This window comes from Salvia splendens, chromosome 20, assembly GCF_004379255.2.
Source record: "Salvia splendens isolate huo1 chromosome 20, SspV2, whole genome shotgun sequence".
Lineage (NCBI taxonomy): Eukaryota > Viridiplantae > Streptophyta > Magnoliopsida > Lamiales > Lamiaceae > Salvia > Salvia splendens.
Window position 1 is genome coordinate 26,817,984 of NC_056051.1, and position 16,203 is coordinate 26,834,186.

The 16,203-nt window shown below is 40.0% G+C and overlaps 3 protein-coding genes and 2 non-coding genes across 12 annotated transcripts; 1 reads left to right on the forward strand and 4 right to left on the reverse strand.

Annotated features, from left to right (window-relative positions):
* Window positions 1-3,867: 3,867 nt before the first annotated feature.
* On the reverse strand, window positions 3,868-4,821 carry LOC121782130. Its single transcript, XM_042179851.1, has 2 exons — window positions 4,405-4,821; window positions 3,868-3,987 (listed from the first exon to the last, which is right to left on the reverse strand). The coding sequence occupies exons 1-2, from the start codon at window positions 4,754-4,756 to the stop codon at window positions 3,968-3,970; spliced, it is 372 nt and encodes a 123-aa protein (XP_042035785.1). The 5' UTR covers window positions 4,757-4,821; the 3' UTR covers window positions 3,868-3,967.
* Window positions 4,822-5,196: 375 nt separating this feature from the next.
* Window positions 5,197-5,270, forward strand: TRNAN-GUU. The gene has a single exon. It is a non-coding gene; the product is annotated as a tRNA-Asn (tRNA).
* A 3,230-nt stretch (window positions 5,271-8,500) lies between these two features.
* Window positions 8,501-11,568, reverse strand: LOC121780672 (ACT domain-containing protein ACR6-like). Of its 8 annotated transcripts, none has more exons than XM_042178295.1 (7): window positions 11,373-11,558; window positions 10,882-10,927; window positions 10,680-10,794; window positions 10,528-10,595; window positions 9,473-10,078; window positions 9,239-9,382; window positions 8,501-9,150 (listed from the first exon to the last, which is right to left on the reverse strand). In XM_042178295.1, exons 1-7 carry the CDS (start codon window positions 11,417-11,419, stop codon window positions 8,812-8,814), a joined length of 1,365 nt encoding a protein of 454 aa, XP_042034229.1. In that variant the 5' UTR covers window positions 11,420-11,558; the 3' UTR covers window positions 8,501-8,811. The 8 variants fall into 8 exon arrangements, with proteins under 8 accessions (XP_042034229.1, XP_042034228.1, XP_042034230.1 ...); XM_042178294.1 differs by having other exon boundaries at window positions 9,239-9,388; XM_042178296.1 differs by having other exon boundaries at window positions 9,239-9,343; window positions 11,373-11,551.
* Window positions 11,569-12,167: 599 nt separating this feature from the next.
* Window positions 12,168-14,443, reverse strand: LOC121781768 (exocyst complex component EXO70B1-like). The gene is made up of 2 exons (XM_042179456.1): window positions 12,412-14,443; window positions 12,168-12,278 (listed from the first exon to the last, which is right to left on the reverse strand). Exon 1 carries the CDS (start codon window positions 14,441-14,443, stop codon window positions 12,422-12,424), a length of 2,022 nt encoding a protein of 673 aa, XP_042035390.1. The 3' UTR covers window positions 12,168-12,278; window positions 12,412-12,421.
* Window positions 14,444-15,213: 770 nt separating this feature from the next.
* Window positions 15,214-15,285, reverse strand: TRNAQ-UUG. The gene has a single exon. It is a non-coding gene; the product is annotated as a tRNA-Gln (tRNA).
* Window positions 15,286-16,203: the final 918 nt, after the last annotated feature.

A 16,203-nucleotide genomic window follows, 5' to 3' on the forward strand; every position in this document is an offset into this window, starting at 1 on the left:
TTCTGCTTAATTCCCGACGATGGGATCGTACGAGACGCTGATCCAGGTGTTGTACACAGCCATCGCGTCCTTGCAGTTGTACGGATGCCGACCTACATCCTCATCCTCCTCGGCCGCCTCCGCCTCTTCCTCCACGGCATCGAATGCCCTGGAGCTTCCACCGCCTCGTCCTCCTTCTGGAGTGGATTCATCCGGATAATCCTCCCTAATTGGGGATAATCCCTGCGAATACCTCAAGGCGGAAGGACGAGCGTATGCATCCACATCAAAATGGGGTAGTTGGTACCCCGCCGGTGTCGATGAACCGAAACCCGAACCACCCAATACATTGTACATGCCCCCCAGTCGCCAAACGCGTTGATGTCAAACCCGCGGGAGCCACCCTCGTTTCCGTCGCCCGACATTTTGTGATGAAAATTGAAGAGGTTAGATGAAAATTGGAGAGGAAATGGAGATGATTTGGGAAGAATAGATGTGTGTTTGTGTGTGTAATGAGGATGAAATAGGAGTATTTACAGAGTAAAAAAATAAAAAAGAAATAAAAAATGATCGAAAACGGTAATATTACCATTTGATTTTTTTTTGTTAAATTCGAATTTTTTAAAAAAATGATTTATTGCGTCAGCGTGACGAAGCCCACTCGCGGGCCGGCGAGTGGGTGTCACGCGTGGCGCCAGCGCGTGTGGCGAGATGGCTCGCCATCCGTCTCGGTGGGACGGACAATGCATCCTAAAATGTCGCCGGAACATGTTCTCCCCAAACCGCGGCTCCGGAGCGAAGTAGTCCTCATACAACCAACGGTGTGCAGCGATGTGGTTCCGGGGTACTATAGCTCGACGATGGATGGGTCGAGGCACCGCAGGCTGCTGCTACTCCTGCAAGGCCGCTTGTATCAAGCGATTTATCTCCCTGGGTCGAGGTACCGCTGGCGTATGTCATCAGCACCCGCACCACTACCACTAGCCATTTTGGATATACTAAAAGAAACGTAGAGAGAGAGAAATTCGTTAAAACAAGTGGTGCGAATGAAATGTAGTTCAACGAGCCGTATATATAGAGTTTTTTTTTTTTAAAATAAAAATCGGGATGTCCGCCGGGAACATGCAATGGCGGACGTCACGACTGACGTCGTCGGAAATCTGCCGAACTCCGGTGTCCGCAAGCGACGTCCGCGTCCGTCAGTCGCTCGCCTAATGAAGGATGTCCGATACGCTAGTCCGACGTCCGCCGGGACGCCCGCAGCTGCGGATGCTCTAAAGCAAAAGGCTCGAATCCAAAGAAAGAAATTAATTGCTTAAAATTAAAATAACTGCTCTTGCTGTGTGCTGACACATTCACACCACCGCCCCATCTCTACTCTCTTCGCTTCTTCGGTTCTTCACTCTTCAATTCAAGAAATATACTCCGTCAAGAATGGCGGACTGGGGCCCAGTCCTGGTGGGAGTGGTGCTCTTCATCCTGCTGCAGCCGGGGCTCCTCTTCCAGATCCCGGGCAACAACCGCCACGTGGAGTTCGGCACCATGAAGACCAACGGCAAGGCCATCACTGTCCACACCCTCATCTTCTTCGTCCTCTACGCTATCCTCATCCTCGCCGTTCATATCCACATCTACACCGGCTGAGATCCAGATCGACATCTCCCCTCTTTTTTTTCTTTCTTTTCTCTCAGAATAGAAAGTGTTGTTAGCTGTTTAATTAGTACTTTCTTGTTTTACTTTGCTGAATAATTAAAGCTTTCGTCTTTAGTTATAACTACGCATTTTTCTTCCTTTCTTTGCTGTTTTTTTTTTGTTGATTATTTTTTAAGAAAAAGAAAATGCTAGTGATTTTGCAGTGGAATGGAATGAAGGTTGACTCAAAATGGCTGTTTTTATGGATTGAAGAATGATGACTGTGTATGATCTAGTAGGGATAGTGGTGATTGATGAAAAGGAGTCATGTTAAGCAAATGAATGAATTGAAGGTAGATTTTATTATTCCATTTTCCTATGTTTTTGTAAATTAAAAGAAAATGCTTGTGATTTAATTTTGTAGTATTTGATACGATGAAATGGAATCACGGTTACCATGGGTTGGGGAATGTATTATTATGCCTAATTTAGTTCTCCTAGCAATGATGATTATTACTAGGATTTACCATTCCATCAAGGTGTCTAATTTAGTAGGAATGATGATTTGTAGGATTTACCAATCTATCTTACCAAGCACCTCCTTTGAATCGAACTTGATTAATTGAAGAGGCTCAAGACATTCCTAGAATTTGGTCTGAATTTCATATACTATTACTTTCTTGTTTGTACAATGTTCATATTCACTTATGCTAGTCATTTCTTCCTTGTCTTTCTGGTTTATATTCCTGTCATTTAGATTAATGGAATGAAAATAGGAATGAAATAACGGTTTCCATCGGTCGAGGTATGAATGACTACGTCTAATCTTGTAGAAAGAGGACTCACCGTTTCATTCCCTTCTCTATAAAATTGTACCAAGCATATCCTTATAGTCGAACTTGGTCTGAATTTCGATATATTGCTCCGATTCAATTCACTGTGTCTATGTGAGTTTGTTTCTTGAGTAATTTCTTGTGATGAGAATTGAAGTAGATATCTGTTTAGATTTGGGAGTTTTATACAATCTTGAGAAAGAAAGAAATGCATCACATATCACATACCAAGAAACATACTGTACAACATATGCCATAAAATTGAAGTTGATTATGTTGTAAAAATTGGCTTGTAGAAGAGAGAAAGGAACAGCTCAAGTATGAGGAAATGGTAAAATTTATACATCTAATCAGCATGTATATGAACTCCTATGGCAACAACCAAGAGTGTGTAGATGCAGAAGTACAAAATGGCATGTACTATGATTGAGATCCCACTGGTGTACATGTTGCCGAATTCGATGAAGCTTGCCCTCGCTGGGAGCTGGAACAGCAGCCCCGGCGATAGGAGGATGAACAGCCCCACTGCCACCGCCACCGGCCCCCAATCAGGTCCCATTTCCTCTCTTGCTCTGCGTCTGATACTCGCGTAGGATTGGGGAAGTTTCGAGTGCTTACAGCCTCCTGTGCTAGCTTCTTACGCTGATGATTTGTTCTTGCAATGGATGTCACAAAACTGTCTTATTCTTTGTTGGCTGCTAAAAAAAGTAGGGAGATGTGTTGTCTTATAGTGATGTTTCTTAGTGAAGAAGTTGAGTGGAGTTGAGCACAAGGTAGAATTTGGTATGAGGGAAAGTATATTGTGATTAGGAAGGGCATTTTGCTTTTTTTTTTTCTAGATTTAGGAAATGGTAGCATTTTAAAGATGTACATTGTGAGAAGAAGCCCATAAAACTTATACTCCCTCCGTCCCGCACTACTCGCACTTATTTCCTTTTTGGGCGTCCCAAGTTACTTGCACTCTTTTCATTTTTAGTAAAAAATTTCACCTACAGCCGTCATTTTTTACTTTCCTATACACTCATTCCTTAATCTCCGTGCTGAAAAGGAAAGGGGCGAGTAGCCCGGGACGGAGGGAGTAATATAATTGAGGGATATGACGTTTTTGGCCCATCTATATTGTTGGGTCCATCTAATATCATGTTATAAGTTGAATGAGTTCCATCCTAGAATCAACAAATAGTGGATATAAGAAATCATCTATGGAACTCATATAGTGATTTTAATTTTTTCTTTATATAAATGTGAGATGTTTGTAATATTTGTTTTGTTTAATTCACCAAACAAATTACTTGGTCCCTTGGGGTTGACTTGACTTGCTAAATTAAAGAATTGAGATGCATTTTTAGCCAAGAACTCGATTTTAAGTAGATTTGGACGTTTACATAAAATTCTTTAGTATGCAAAGAAATGCTCTGTAATATTACAAAAAGTATATGTTGTCCTACACTCAAGATCATGATCACTAAGCCTCAAAAAGAAAAGAAAGAGAAAAAAATGCTGCCATTGTTTAAAATGCTGTCTTAGTTTGAGTAATTCCACACTGCACAAGTAAGTAACACTATTAGATTCAACATATATATATATATATAAAAGTCAAGAGGAAACCAACCCAATAATCAAGTCAGTGATGTCAAAAGGCGTAGATTAAAGAACATCCTCAATGTAGACATAGAAATGCTTCACAATCCCTATTTATGAATTTCCACAACATAGAAGAATGAACAAACATATGTCATATGTGTGTTACCCTATTTTGGAGTACTCTATAACGTTGTGTTACACTATACTCGTCATTTTCATACAATGTCGCAAGTGCTATCAACATCAAACTATCAAATTTAAGAAAAAATGTCGTGTAACATTTGCAAATTCGAAAAGGCGGTAGACAAATTTAGTGATTTAACGAACAATTAATCCTCTTATTATATAGAGACATAGTGTTTAATTCGCCCATTACCTGGTGCGACCTTATAGCAATCGGAGCTCGGCCAGAGGATACTCCGGCCGATCTCCGACACCTTCGCGACGATCCCGGCGAAGTAGAAGAGCGTGACCAGCATGATCACGAGCGGCATGAGCACGAATCCGATCAAGAACGTGACTATTCCGAATAGCATCAGCGCCATCGAAATCCCAATGAACAGCAAGCCGAAAGCTGTCGGAGAAATCTGGAGGCGCCGCGATGCCGTGGGCGACTGCGGCGGAGAGAGGGTGGGGAAGGAGATGGAGAGAGGCGGCGGCCGGAAACAGTGGACCATCATTGACCATAGATCGTTGAGTGCCATTGTTTGAGGATCTTGACCTCTCATTTTTTTTATGATTTCTTTTTCTTTTTTTTTTTGGAGTGGGATTGGATTTTGAAATTTGAAGAGCGGTGGAATGGATAGGAATTTGTGCAGAGGAATCGAGGGGATTTAGTTTTGAGTTTCGAGAGTTTAAGGATAAGGGAGAAGAAGAAGATGCATGCTGCCGCCACTTACTATTTTTAGCATATTCAATTACTCAAAATAGAATATTGTTGATGACTTGGATTTTCGAAGCAAATGAAGTCATGCTTATTAAATCGATGTGGGAATGAAATAAATGATGAGGTTAAGTGGCTAACTTTCATTTAATTAATTTGCTTAGTATAATTACCAATCTCATTAGATAAGAAATAGTCGTTCATTTTGATATCAATCGTTCTGTCTTCTAACATTTTGACAACATTATTACTCAATAATAATAATAATATAATAACAAACAACAGGCTGGAATAGCTCAGTTGGTTAGAGCGTGTGGCTGTTAACCACAAGGTCGGAGGTTCAAGCCCTCCTTCTAGCGGTTTTGTTTTTTTTTTTCGTTTTTTTTTCCAATAAATTGAGCTGAATTTCAATATCTCTCTAAAATAATACTACTACGATTTTATTTTTAGGTAATGATTGTTACAAAATTATTGTTAAATCCAAATATTCTTGAAATTATAAACATGTTCCAATTTCCGCAAACAGAGTTTTCTTTTCCAGTTTTCATACCTAGAATAAAATTATTTCCTTGGGACAAGTCAAATAGCAAAAATCCATTCATATCTCCTTACATTACACTAGTAGTAATAAATAATCAAATAAATTGTCTACTTTATTTTTACAAAACTTCAGTAGAAATTTTAGAGAGCAATTAGAAAGAGCCCAAAAATAATTTAGGGGCTTCCAAAAATTGACGGGCAAGCGCCGTCAAAGAGGACGGAGCTCGCTCGCCGTTAAATAAGTGTGTTCGTTTCGTGGGCGTTGGCACGACTCGCCATCACTAGACGATCATTGACGAGTCGCCTCAGCACCCCCGACAGGACGAGTTGAGTTCGACTGCCTATGCAACTCGTTGTTTTATAGAGCTAATTCCCTTTCCTCTGTTTAACGATATCCGATGTGGGATAATAACTCGGTCAACCAACTCAGTCAAACATTCTATATTTATTTATTTTCTTTAAGACTCCAGCCCACTTATGCTATTGGGCCTAGGTTTATTTCTTTTATGTATAGAATAGGTTTTTAGATTCCACTATATTTGTATATTTGTCAAATATTTGAAGGGTATTATTTACGTGAATTGGTGCATGAAAATGAAAATTTTCATTCCGTTCCAAAAAAAGTGTTTGGCACTAAAGAATAAACCGTGTTTACTAATAATATCCCATATCGGTGTACACAAAAAGCTTAATCCACTATATAAGTCTCATGGGTCTCTCCTCTTATCACCAATTGGTTTTAAGATGGAACCCATGAATTTCTATCATGGTATCAGAGCGGGTCGCCGACTGTGGATCATACTTAACTGACCCAGCAGTATATCTGCTCTGAAACCGAAAAAAATGACTGACCCAGCAGTATAACTGGGCTAAAAATTTGGGCCAGTGGTCCAACCGATCGAAAAAAAATTGGACCGAGTGTGAAACCCATGAATTTCTATCATTTACCAAGTACAAATGTGCTTGGTATATATAAGTAAAACTCGAGCACAACAAGTGCAATTGCATCGAGTATTTTCTAAGCACTTTTCAAGCGCAACACGTAGAGATTTCCAACACTTAAATGTGCTTCGATATTGGTCGATGTGGGACGAAACGAACATAGCTGCGACCTAAGCATCCAAAATGTTTGCTGGGTAAAGTCCTTTTTTGTAGTGCAAAAAGTGATTAAAACCGCAAGACTAGAACATATACCCTAAATTTAGTTACCAACAATATTATAAATATTAATTAGTAACATTAATACATATTCAACCACGCAATAAACGCATGAATTTCATGCAACAATTAATCAAAGTAATAATTGTTGCTTGCTCCCGTATATATAGTACTAATATGATATAAATAACATATATCTAGACGAAATCGTCTGAATTAATGAGCTCAAGCCGGAATCTCTCCTGAACGGTGGAGATGTATCCAGTGGCCTTGGCATCCACCGCTTCGTCACCGCCACCGCCACCGTAAAAATTAACACCAAAACAAAAGCATAAAACCGCCACCAAAACAAGCAAGAAAAAAGAACATTACACTCCAACCAACCCAAAAAAAAAAGTTGATAGTAAATGATTTTTGGCGATTGGCCCAAAAGTATATGAAATAATTAATAAAAAACAAGAAATGTGACTCGTGAATAAGTAATAAGGATTGGCATGTAAAGATCTAAAGTTGCAGTGTTAAGAAAGACGTGTAATAATTTCTCACAACTTTTATTTAAGAGTAATTTTGCAATATATTCAATAGAGTCAAATGGCAAAACAGAATAAAATAAAGTTGAAATGACTGAATGAGATAAATAAAACAATTCTAGTGGTTGAACATGAATCTTACCATAGATTTACATGTTAACTTCAGATAAGTACTTAGACATGATAAAGTCATGGCAAATGTTTCAAGATAAGATATATATGACTAACTATAGATAAGATGTTTTTTCGCTCTAGCTAGTAGGTCCGAGTTTGGATCACTATGATTGCGCAAGTTAATAAGAACATACTCCCTCCGTCTTATTTTAAATGGAGCATTTCTAATTCAATATATGATTTTATATAGTGTGGTTTTGTGAGTAAAGTGGAGAGAATAAAATAAGAGAGAGTATTATAATAATTAATAAACTGGTTCTATTTAAACCGGTCTGATTTGATTTAAAATTTAAGAATATTACACACATACAATTTATATTTGTTTATCTTTATTCAATTTTATGTAGTCTAGTTAAAGCTACTACAAGTTTACATGATTTAATTATCTCAATTTGTCAAAAGGAGGTTCATTGTTAAATGGAGTAGCTATTCTATTAAACTAAGACACTATCTTTATGATGCATTCAAACAATTAATTAAACCTCGTTTACGAAATGTGAGTATTTATTGACAGTAGGAGAATATCTCAATCTTTTCACATCAAGTGGCATTTCTTCCTCTTTACAAACTTGGCTCTATATTCGAAACTCGTTTGATTCTTTCATGCACCTTTTTTTTTTACTCTGGAATCTTGATAACTTTTTGGTCTAAAGGAAATTTCCCATGCACCTTCAATATTCATCAGTATTGAATCAACAGTGAACCTTGTTCGCTATTCAAGAAATGAGCAGAATTGACTCCAATTCTATGCATTTTACCATGTTCAGTTTGCATTATATATTTCTTGGTGGCCCTAGAAAAAAGCTAGGGCCCGCACTGTTCTCAAAAAGGGTGATTTTCAAATCAGTGTTCTTTGTTGTAACCAAGAATTGAGTGCAGGATTACTTTTTTACCCCTTTCTTTTTCAATTCCCCTTATTCCCCTTTCTCTTTCATATGGGGTTTTTTTGTCCTCACACACTCTTGCGGTTCTTAAAGCTGCGTTCATTTCTTGCAAAGTGAACACATATGCCCAATTTCAATTCAGTGGGCCATACCCACGTAAATCAGACCATGTTTTATTTCTCTTCATTCCCTAACAAGGAAAGTGAACACGTTCTACTAGATATATTATCGCAGGCCAAATTTTTGAAAGAAAATGACACCGAACACGATATGAGAATAAACATGGGATCTAGTCATAAACAATAGCGGAAACTAAACGGGTCCTATGATGACTTATTTTATCTAGCTAAATTAATTAACACTACATATATTGTACATGTATATTACAACTAATTTACATAACTTTCCACAGTAGAACTATCCTGCATGAACATAATGTACAGTATATTTACAATGCGCAAGGAAAGACCCCGCTAAACTAGCCCAAGCACGGGGCATTTTTGTTACGCCCTACTGTCTCGTTCTCGTCTAGAGCTACAACACGCGTTCTAATTCAATGGGAATGGCCCGGTTCTCGTAGGATGCTCACAAAGACTATTGGTAATGCAAGGGAGTCAAGAGTACGATCCGATCAAGAAACTGGAAAAAGATCGATTCCCGAACAAGTTCCCCAAAGTGAGGGCGCTGCTGCTCCCCTGCTGTTGTTTGTCCGAGCAGTTTGAGTTCCATTTGACGTGCAAGACGTCTTTTCCGATCTGTTGGCGGATGGAGTCGACTATTGTAGGATCAACTTCGTCTCCTGACACATCTGTGACGCAGAAAGTATGCCTGGCCTTCCCACCCTTGCTAGAAATTTCTGCTCTTTTGATATAGAGGTTGTTTTCTCTAAGTATCCTTGTGATGTTAGGCAGAAGTCCAATTCTGTCCTCTGCACATAATTCCAACTCTAATCCCTGAGAAACAAGGATTTGCCATTACAAGACTACATAGTACTAACGAGTCGAGAATCATATCTTGAGTATTGAAAACTCACAAGCATACCTCGGAGCTTCTCCTTTCAATGGCTGTTTCTAGACGCTGTGTGATACGTTGTCGTTCAGCTTCTGATTGTACGGGAACACCATCAACACAACGCACGTAGTATTCCTGCAGTTTTGGATAGCATGAGAATACTACGTCCGTTACCTGATACTAGCTAGAAAAAATTACTCTCTTCATCTCACTAAGAGAGAATAATCATATAGAATTGCAAAAATTACGCAGGAGGAATTTTACCTGATATGCTTCATCTGTCCCTCCACGGACTACTCCATGAAAAACAACGTATTGCATATCTGTCAGAGTGCATATGGTATCAAATAACAGCTTAGGTCGATCGTCTGACCTCACGGTTATGACTGTATAACCCTTTTCAGTCCGATCCGAGACTGTTACTAAAGGATTAGAACTCTTGTCCTGAACTACTCTCGCTATTGATCCTTCAGTCTTTTCGTAATCCTGATCAGCAAACATCTGATGTAACCTTCTCTCACGGTGAGCGAGTCCAGGGGGAGATACGGTCAATTTTGCAGTCTTCGTATCATAGTTTGATCTAAGAACATTGCACAGACGCTCCTTTATAGTTGAAAGGTGTTTTGAATCCCCAATTGCACATCCGGTGGAATAATCAGTTATGTGAACCACTGCTGCGGCTCGTGCCTTGTGCGTCCACAGCTCAGCACTTACCACGCTGCAGTGGAGATCAGCGAGGACCGCACATACCTCGGATAACAATCCTGTCCTGTCTGCCCCCGTCAGTTCAATGCAGGTGTACTCTTCATACGGCACCATTCCAACCATCCCTTGCACAGAAGGTGTTGAGTCATCATTGCTTTCGAGTTTCTGAAAATAGCATTATCATGAACATTTGTAAATCCCAGGCAAGAATCCATAACTGAAGCAGTGTTGATGTAGAACATTTACTCAAACGTACTTACTAAAAAGTTGCTTTTCGCACAAATTAATAACTAACTCAACCTATCTCGAAAGAAACATAACGATGTGATGTAGATTTAGTTTATACAAGATTGTACTATTATTCGAAAAGGTTCGCTTTGGCACCATCAAGTAAAAGTCTATGCAACAAACAAGAATACTACAATCCCCCTAAACCTTACTTCCTTATATCAGAATTGAGAAAATCTATGGCTCAGATCTTTAGTATTCTCTTATCTATTACCAGTGTTTACTATTTAGGCAGAACACCGTCACCCCTTTTAACGAAGAAACTTAAAAAATGAAAGAATGAGAGATTAGATCCTAAATCTGAAAAAAATGAGAAAAGGCTGTACCGTTTGGATGTCACTAATGACCTCTTGATCCATGATCTTCTTTCGGTTGCAATCAACCACATTGAACACTGCATCGAAAACCAAGTAAACGAACATAAGAGCGATTTCGAAAACCTTTACAGCAAAATAACACTTAGCTAATGACAACTTACCATCCATGAACCATCCAGCATCAGAAGAGATATAGCCTTTTACAATCACCAGATTCATGTCTGTTAGAATCTGAACAACATGAAGAAGAGTTCCATGCTTTTTGACACTGTCAACCTAGATAAAATGCAAACCAACAACCAAAACTCTACAAATTAAATCAGCTCATTCAATTTCAATCCATGGTCAAGCAAAGGTATACACCTTTATTATAGTGGCATCATCACAAGATTCATTGTCAATTACAACCCTGCAAGACAATCATAAATACTGATTTTTACATTAAAATTTCCACCAAATAAGCAATTCTACCCACAATTTTCTAATTCAGAGTTCGGCATGAAGGAAATTGGATAAATTAGGGATTATTCAAGCTCATTTATGAAGATTAAAGAGGATCTCCCAATTCGAGCCATGAATCCATCATATTGCGTTTTTTTATTCTTTCCAAAGACTAAATTAGAGATGCTAGATCACAAAAATAAGCTTTTAGATTCATGATTTGCTAATTCAAAGTTAAATTATGAATTATTCAAGCTTATTTTAATCAGATTATGAGAATCCCCAAATTCAAGCTATGAATCCATCGGATCGCATTAATTTTTTTTTTCTAAAAACAGAATTGGAAGTGTTAGATCGCAAGAAATTTATCAATTACGGTGAATCGAGATGAATCAGGGGAAGAAAAACAAAACCTGGGAGGATTGATCCTTCTGATGAGCTTGGCAAACTCATCATCCATTTCTTTGTTTTAAAAAAACAAATGAATATGAATAAATAAAATTTTAAAAATCAATACATTTAATCTTATTTCATTTGAGAAGGAAAGAGGTGAAAAAGAGAAAGTTGTGAATGTTTTAGAGAGAGAAGGTCCGGCGGCGGCGGCGGCGGAGATATTTTGCCTACAACATAGCTGCTCTTGCCACGTGGATTTTTCTGTTGTAGCTTCTATTGCCACGTGGATTTTCCTCCGACTGAATTTAACAATATTTTTTAATAACATAGCTGCTCTTGCCACGTGGGTTTTTCTAATATTTTCTACATGGTTTTGCCTACAATTTTTTTCCTAATGATTGTTTGCCCTCAAGGTTGGCTCTGTTGTTTTTAACTTTGGTGTTAGAACCAATTATAGTTCAAATCATTTCTTGCTTTCGATTAACTAAATCTTCTTAGCAAAACACATTGTACTTTTATATGTTCATTGTAAGTAGTCTTGTGAATTTGACATGGCAAATTTTAGTGTAAAATTGGGAACAAGGAAAAATTATCAGAGCGTTGTGATTTATGAGTTGAATTTGGTATAAAAAAATAGATGTACAACACGATATACTACTGCAAATGGATGAATGAGTATATATTTTGAGCATTTAACAACTTTACAATATTACATTCAACTACATAATAGAGTGAGAGACAATTGATGATTTTCATATTACAAAACGTATTGCACTCAATCGAACACGTACAAGTTTCACATCTACGATCACAATCCTATCTATTTTACTCAACAACTACGCATGTCATATCATTGTCGTCAATCCTCGTATATGTTTGCTTGTTCGTTCTTCTTAGCAAATTACTACTATGCTTGTTGGACTCATCTGCAAAACAAAAAATGCAAATTTATAAATATGGATATGAAGAGTGATTGACTAGGTACAGAAATTAATCTTAATTCACAGTTTTGATAGTATAAAACAGCACAAAATATATAGATTTAATGAAATAGAAAACCTTGTTTGAATCATTTCTTGCCATCAAAGAGCTCCTCAATCGAATTCTCAACGTCCTCTCCTTGATACTTGACGTACTTCTCTGTCTGTCTCCCCGCCGTGAACACTTGGCTGTACCTCCCGACAAACGATCGGTATGCCGGCACCACCATGTTCGATATCGAAACCCTCAGCTCCGACTGCAATTGCTCGTCGCAGACGACCCAGGTCGTCTGCGTCCGGCTTATCTCATCAAACATAGCATTGAAATTTTTGAACCTCTCCTTGAGCACCGGCTTCGAGACCTTCCCGTGGGACGTGAGGCCGTCCGGGTGGAGGTAGCTCAGCAGCTTCCCCCATGTCTCCCTCTGATACACCTTGTGGTACTGCCTCAGATCGGACGACTTCTTTCGGCTATACACGTCTCCGATTAGGCTACTTATCTCGTTCGAACCTCGTACCTTCTGCAAGACGTATCTCCCGTTGTTCATCAAGAAGATCGCCCCGAGGGCGTGGTCCTTGTAGAGCTTTGACTTCGCCTCCATGTTCTCGTCGAGTAGCTCCATGATCTTGATCATGTGCGCCGCGAACTGGGAGGAGTTTGAGCCAGGCTTAGACTCTGACTCCTCCCCGTGGTGGCGCTCCTTGAAAATGTGCTCTAGTGTTTCCTTGTACTCGCAGGCAAGCTTCATGTAATTCATGGTGTATCGCGTGAGCGGGTGGATGGCGCCGCCCGGGACGGGCGTCCTGCCTGCGTCCGTCCGGATGGAGGTCTCCAGCTCTGAGAACATGGAGATGATGGCCTCCCCGAGGCGACATCTGATGATGTTGCTTTCGGTGTTGAGGTCATTGCGCCAGTCCTCTGGGACGTCCTCCCCGCCCAGGGTGGGGATGACATCCCGTAGGGCCTCGTACATGTCGAGGAACTTGAAGAGCTTCTCTGAGGAGCTCTTTGTGAGTGCGACAGCCCCTGCAAAGTTTAGGACTGTCGCGCTCACGCACTGGGTTAGTGCAAGGTGGAGGTGTCCTAATATGGCAGGGCTGTCTGGGAAGACCGCTCTTGTCAGGCTCCCCTCACTCGCCAAGAGCGAGGGGCAGTGCTTGAATATCCCGATCCACGAGATGATTTCTCTCTCTAGAATCTCCCATTGCATCTTGTGCACGTCGTCGATGCTATGCTTCTCGAACCCTAGCTTGTGGAGGGCCGCGTCGAGGGCGCCACGCCGCGCGACGAAATAGGCCTCGCGGCTCTCCGTGTCATACCCGACGGCCGTCATCACCTTCGACAGCCTTATCAAGTTGGAGAGAACCCCGTCTTCGTATCCCGGGAAGCTATTATCTTCCTTGGAAGGAGGTGGCGTCTGCTCAGGCGCCACCTCCTCCTCTGGTGGGGGCGCGACTTCCCCTGTCGCGCCCTCGTCTCCATTTTGTGGAGGATTGGTGTCAGGGAACCTAGACTCTTCCAGAAGGTCCTTGAACTCCTCCTCCACGTACGACATTGCCCGCTCGATCACAGCGCTAATGCGATTTATCGAGCGGGCGATGTTGGGCTGCGCGGAGTACGACAAGAGGGCCATGGAGAGGGAGGAGAGGCGCGTGATGGCGTCGAGGAACGACGACGCCTCCTCCTCCGGCACAGAGCCCCATTTGACGCTCTCGTCGCCGGAGGAGTCGTAATCGGCCACTCTGGCCTCCACCATGAGCGAAAACTGCTTCACAAAATTGGGCACATCTTGAGGTATAGATGATTCGCCGCCGCTTTCCGGTTTCGGAGCAGACAACGAGGCGAGATATCCATCGACTTCTTGAGAGAGCTTGTCGATGTTGAGAGCGGAAGGAGGCGGCGGTGGATCTTCTTCTCCTTCTTTAGCTTCTGATTCAACCGCCTCGACCCCTTCGCCGCCCTCCTTGTTCTCTTCATCGGCTGTTTCCGCCGGCTTTTCTTCGTCGGTGGATTTTGATTCTGCGCCGTTGGTTTCAGCTTTGCCTTCTTCGCTGTCGTTTTCAGGCTTAGGATTGTCGGAAGATTCGGGTTTGCCTCTGTCGGAATCCATGGCGGTTTGTCGGTAAATTGGAAAGGCTTGTCAGATTTGCCAAGTTTCAATGGATCTGTATGAAAGAGTGATCCTTCAAGCTGTAATTTTCGATTTTTTTTTAATTTTTGCGTGGTGTATTTTTGGTATTTGGGAAATTTTGGAAAACCGAAATGGTGGTTATGGCAGTTGGATTTGGTAGAGCTAAAGGAGGAGGAAATGTGGACAGAGAAAATGGTGGAAATATTACTTTGGAGAGGGAGATGGTAATGCTATTTTTGGAAGTATTATAATCAGACTACACCTACCAATTTTACCATTATGATCAGTTATCACCACCATCTTTGCATGAAATATATTTGGGCAAATTGCAGTCATCAATTACTTACGATTTAAGATGATGGCAATTGGCGATTTTAATATATAGTATTCGTCTTCAATTCACATCTAAATAAGTTTTTCAACAAGTGTTTAGAATTAATTATTTTTTAAACGCATGATTAAAATGATCTTGAGGTCAATATAAAATCCAAAATATAGGAGTAATAGATATTGAATATCGATCTTGCTAGGTTAGGCATGACAATTTGATTCCATTTCATGTTGAAATTGTTTTACATGAATGGTTGAGTTGATTACGAAGCCTATACAAAATTAAATATGACTTGTTTTCTGAAGTGTTTTTGAAGCCTATATAAAAATGTACAAAATCCAAATTGTGCGGTTCAATTCATCTGAGTTTGAACAACTTAATTCGATTTAATTTCATGTCCTTAAAATAAGGAAAAAAAAGGTCTCACCGGGATTCGAACCCAGGTCGCTGGATTCAAAGTCCAGAGTGCTAACCACTACACCATGAAACCAATTCATGGCTGTGACAACAGTATATATTAATTGTATCGACAGATCTTTGTGTCCAGACTCCAATTTTTGGCGTGCATTTCCTGCATTTTGCCCTTCCCGGAGGGCGGAGGGTGTGCGCAAAGGGGCATGCGACGCTGTGGAGAACGAACCGCCGAAAAGTGACGCAGTTGCAGCTCTTGTGCAATATTATTTTATTATGTATCGATAATACATAAATGGGGTGTTCGGTTGGCAAGATTAAATCTCATGAATAAATATGTATCAACCCTTCAACTTAATCCTAGATGAATAGTCTCATGATAATTTGTCATAGCCTCCCCCTCCAACTAAAATAATCCTACAACTTAATCCTAGATGGATAGTCTCATGATATTAGTCATGGCAACCGAACGCCACTAAAGAAGACGATAGCTTATTGGGAGAAGACATGTGTTTCTTCCTTATTACTATAAATATTGTCTTTGAAGTGAGAATCTAGTTGTTGATGCAATAAAATGTTATGCAAAAGTTTGAGTGTATATCGAGATGAGAAAGTTAAAGCTTACTACACACGTTCATGACCTGTAGAGGATTAAATTTTTTGAAATCAACTCAATATTTATCAATTTAATTTGGAAAACACTTCATTAATTAATAAGGCTGAAGTTAAGATCTGCATAGAGCATAGTTTTTGAGACAAAGGATAAAAGAAGGGAGAAGGAAGAAAGATGTATGTTACTTTAAGAGAGACTATCTTTTTAGGTCCACGAACTTTACCAAAGTATCATTTTAGGTCCGTGAACTTTGAAAATATCATTTTAAGTCAGTCAACTACAAGTTAATATCATTGCGGGATTTTAAACTTTTTCTGGACGAAAATGCCCTTAAGGCCTTCAAAGGGCAATTTGGACAATTCTTTCACCACTGATCTTGCCTCA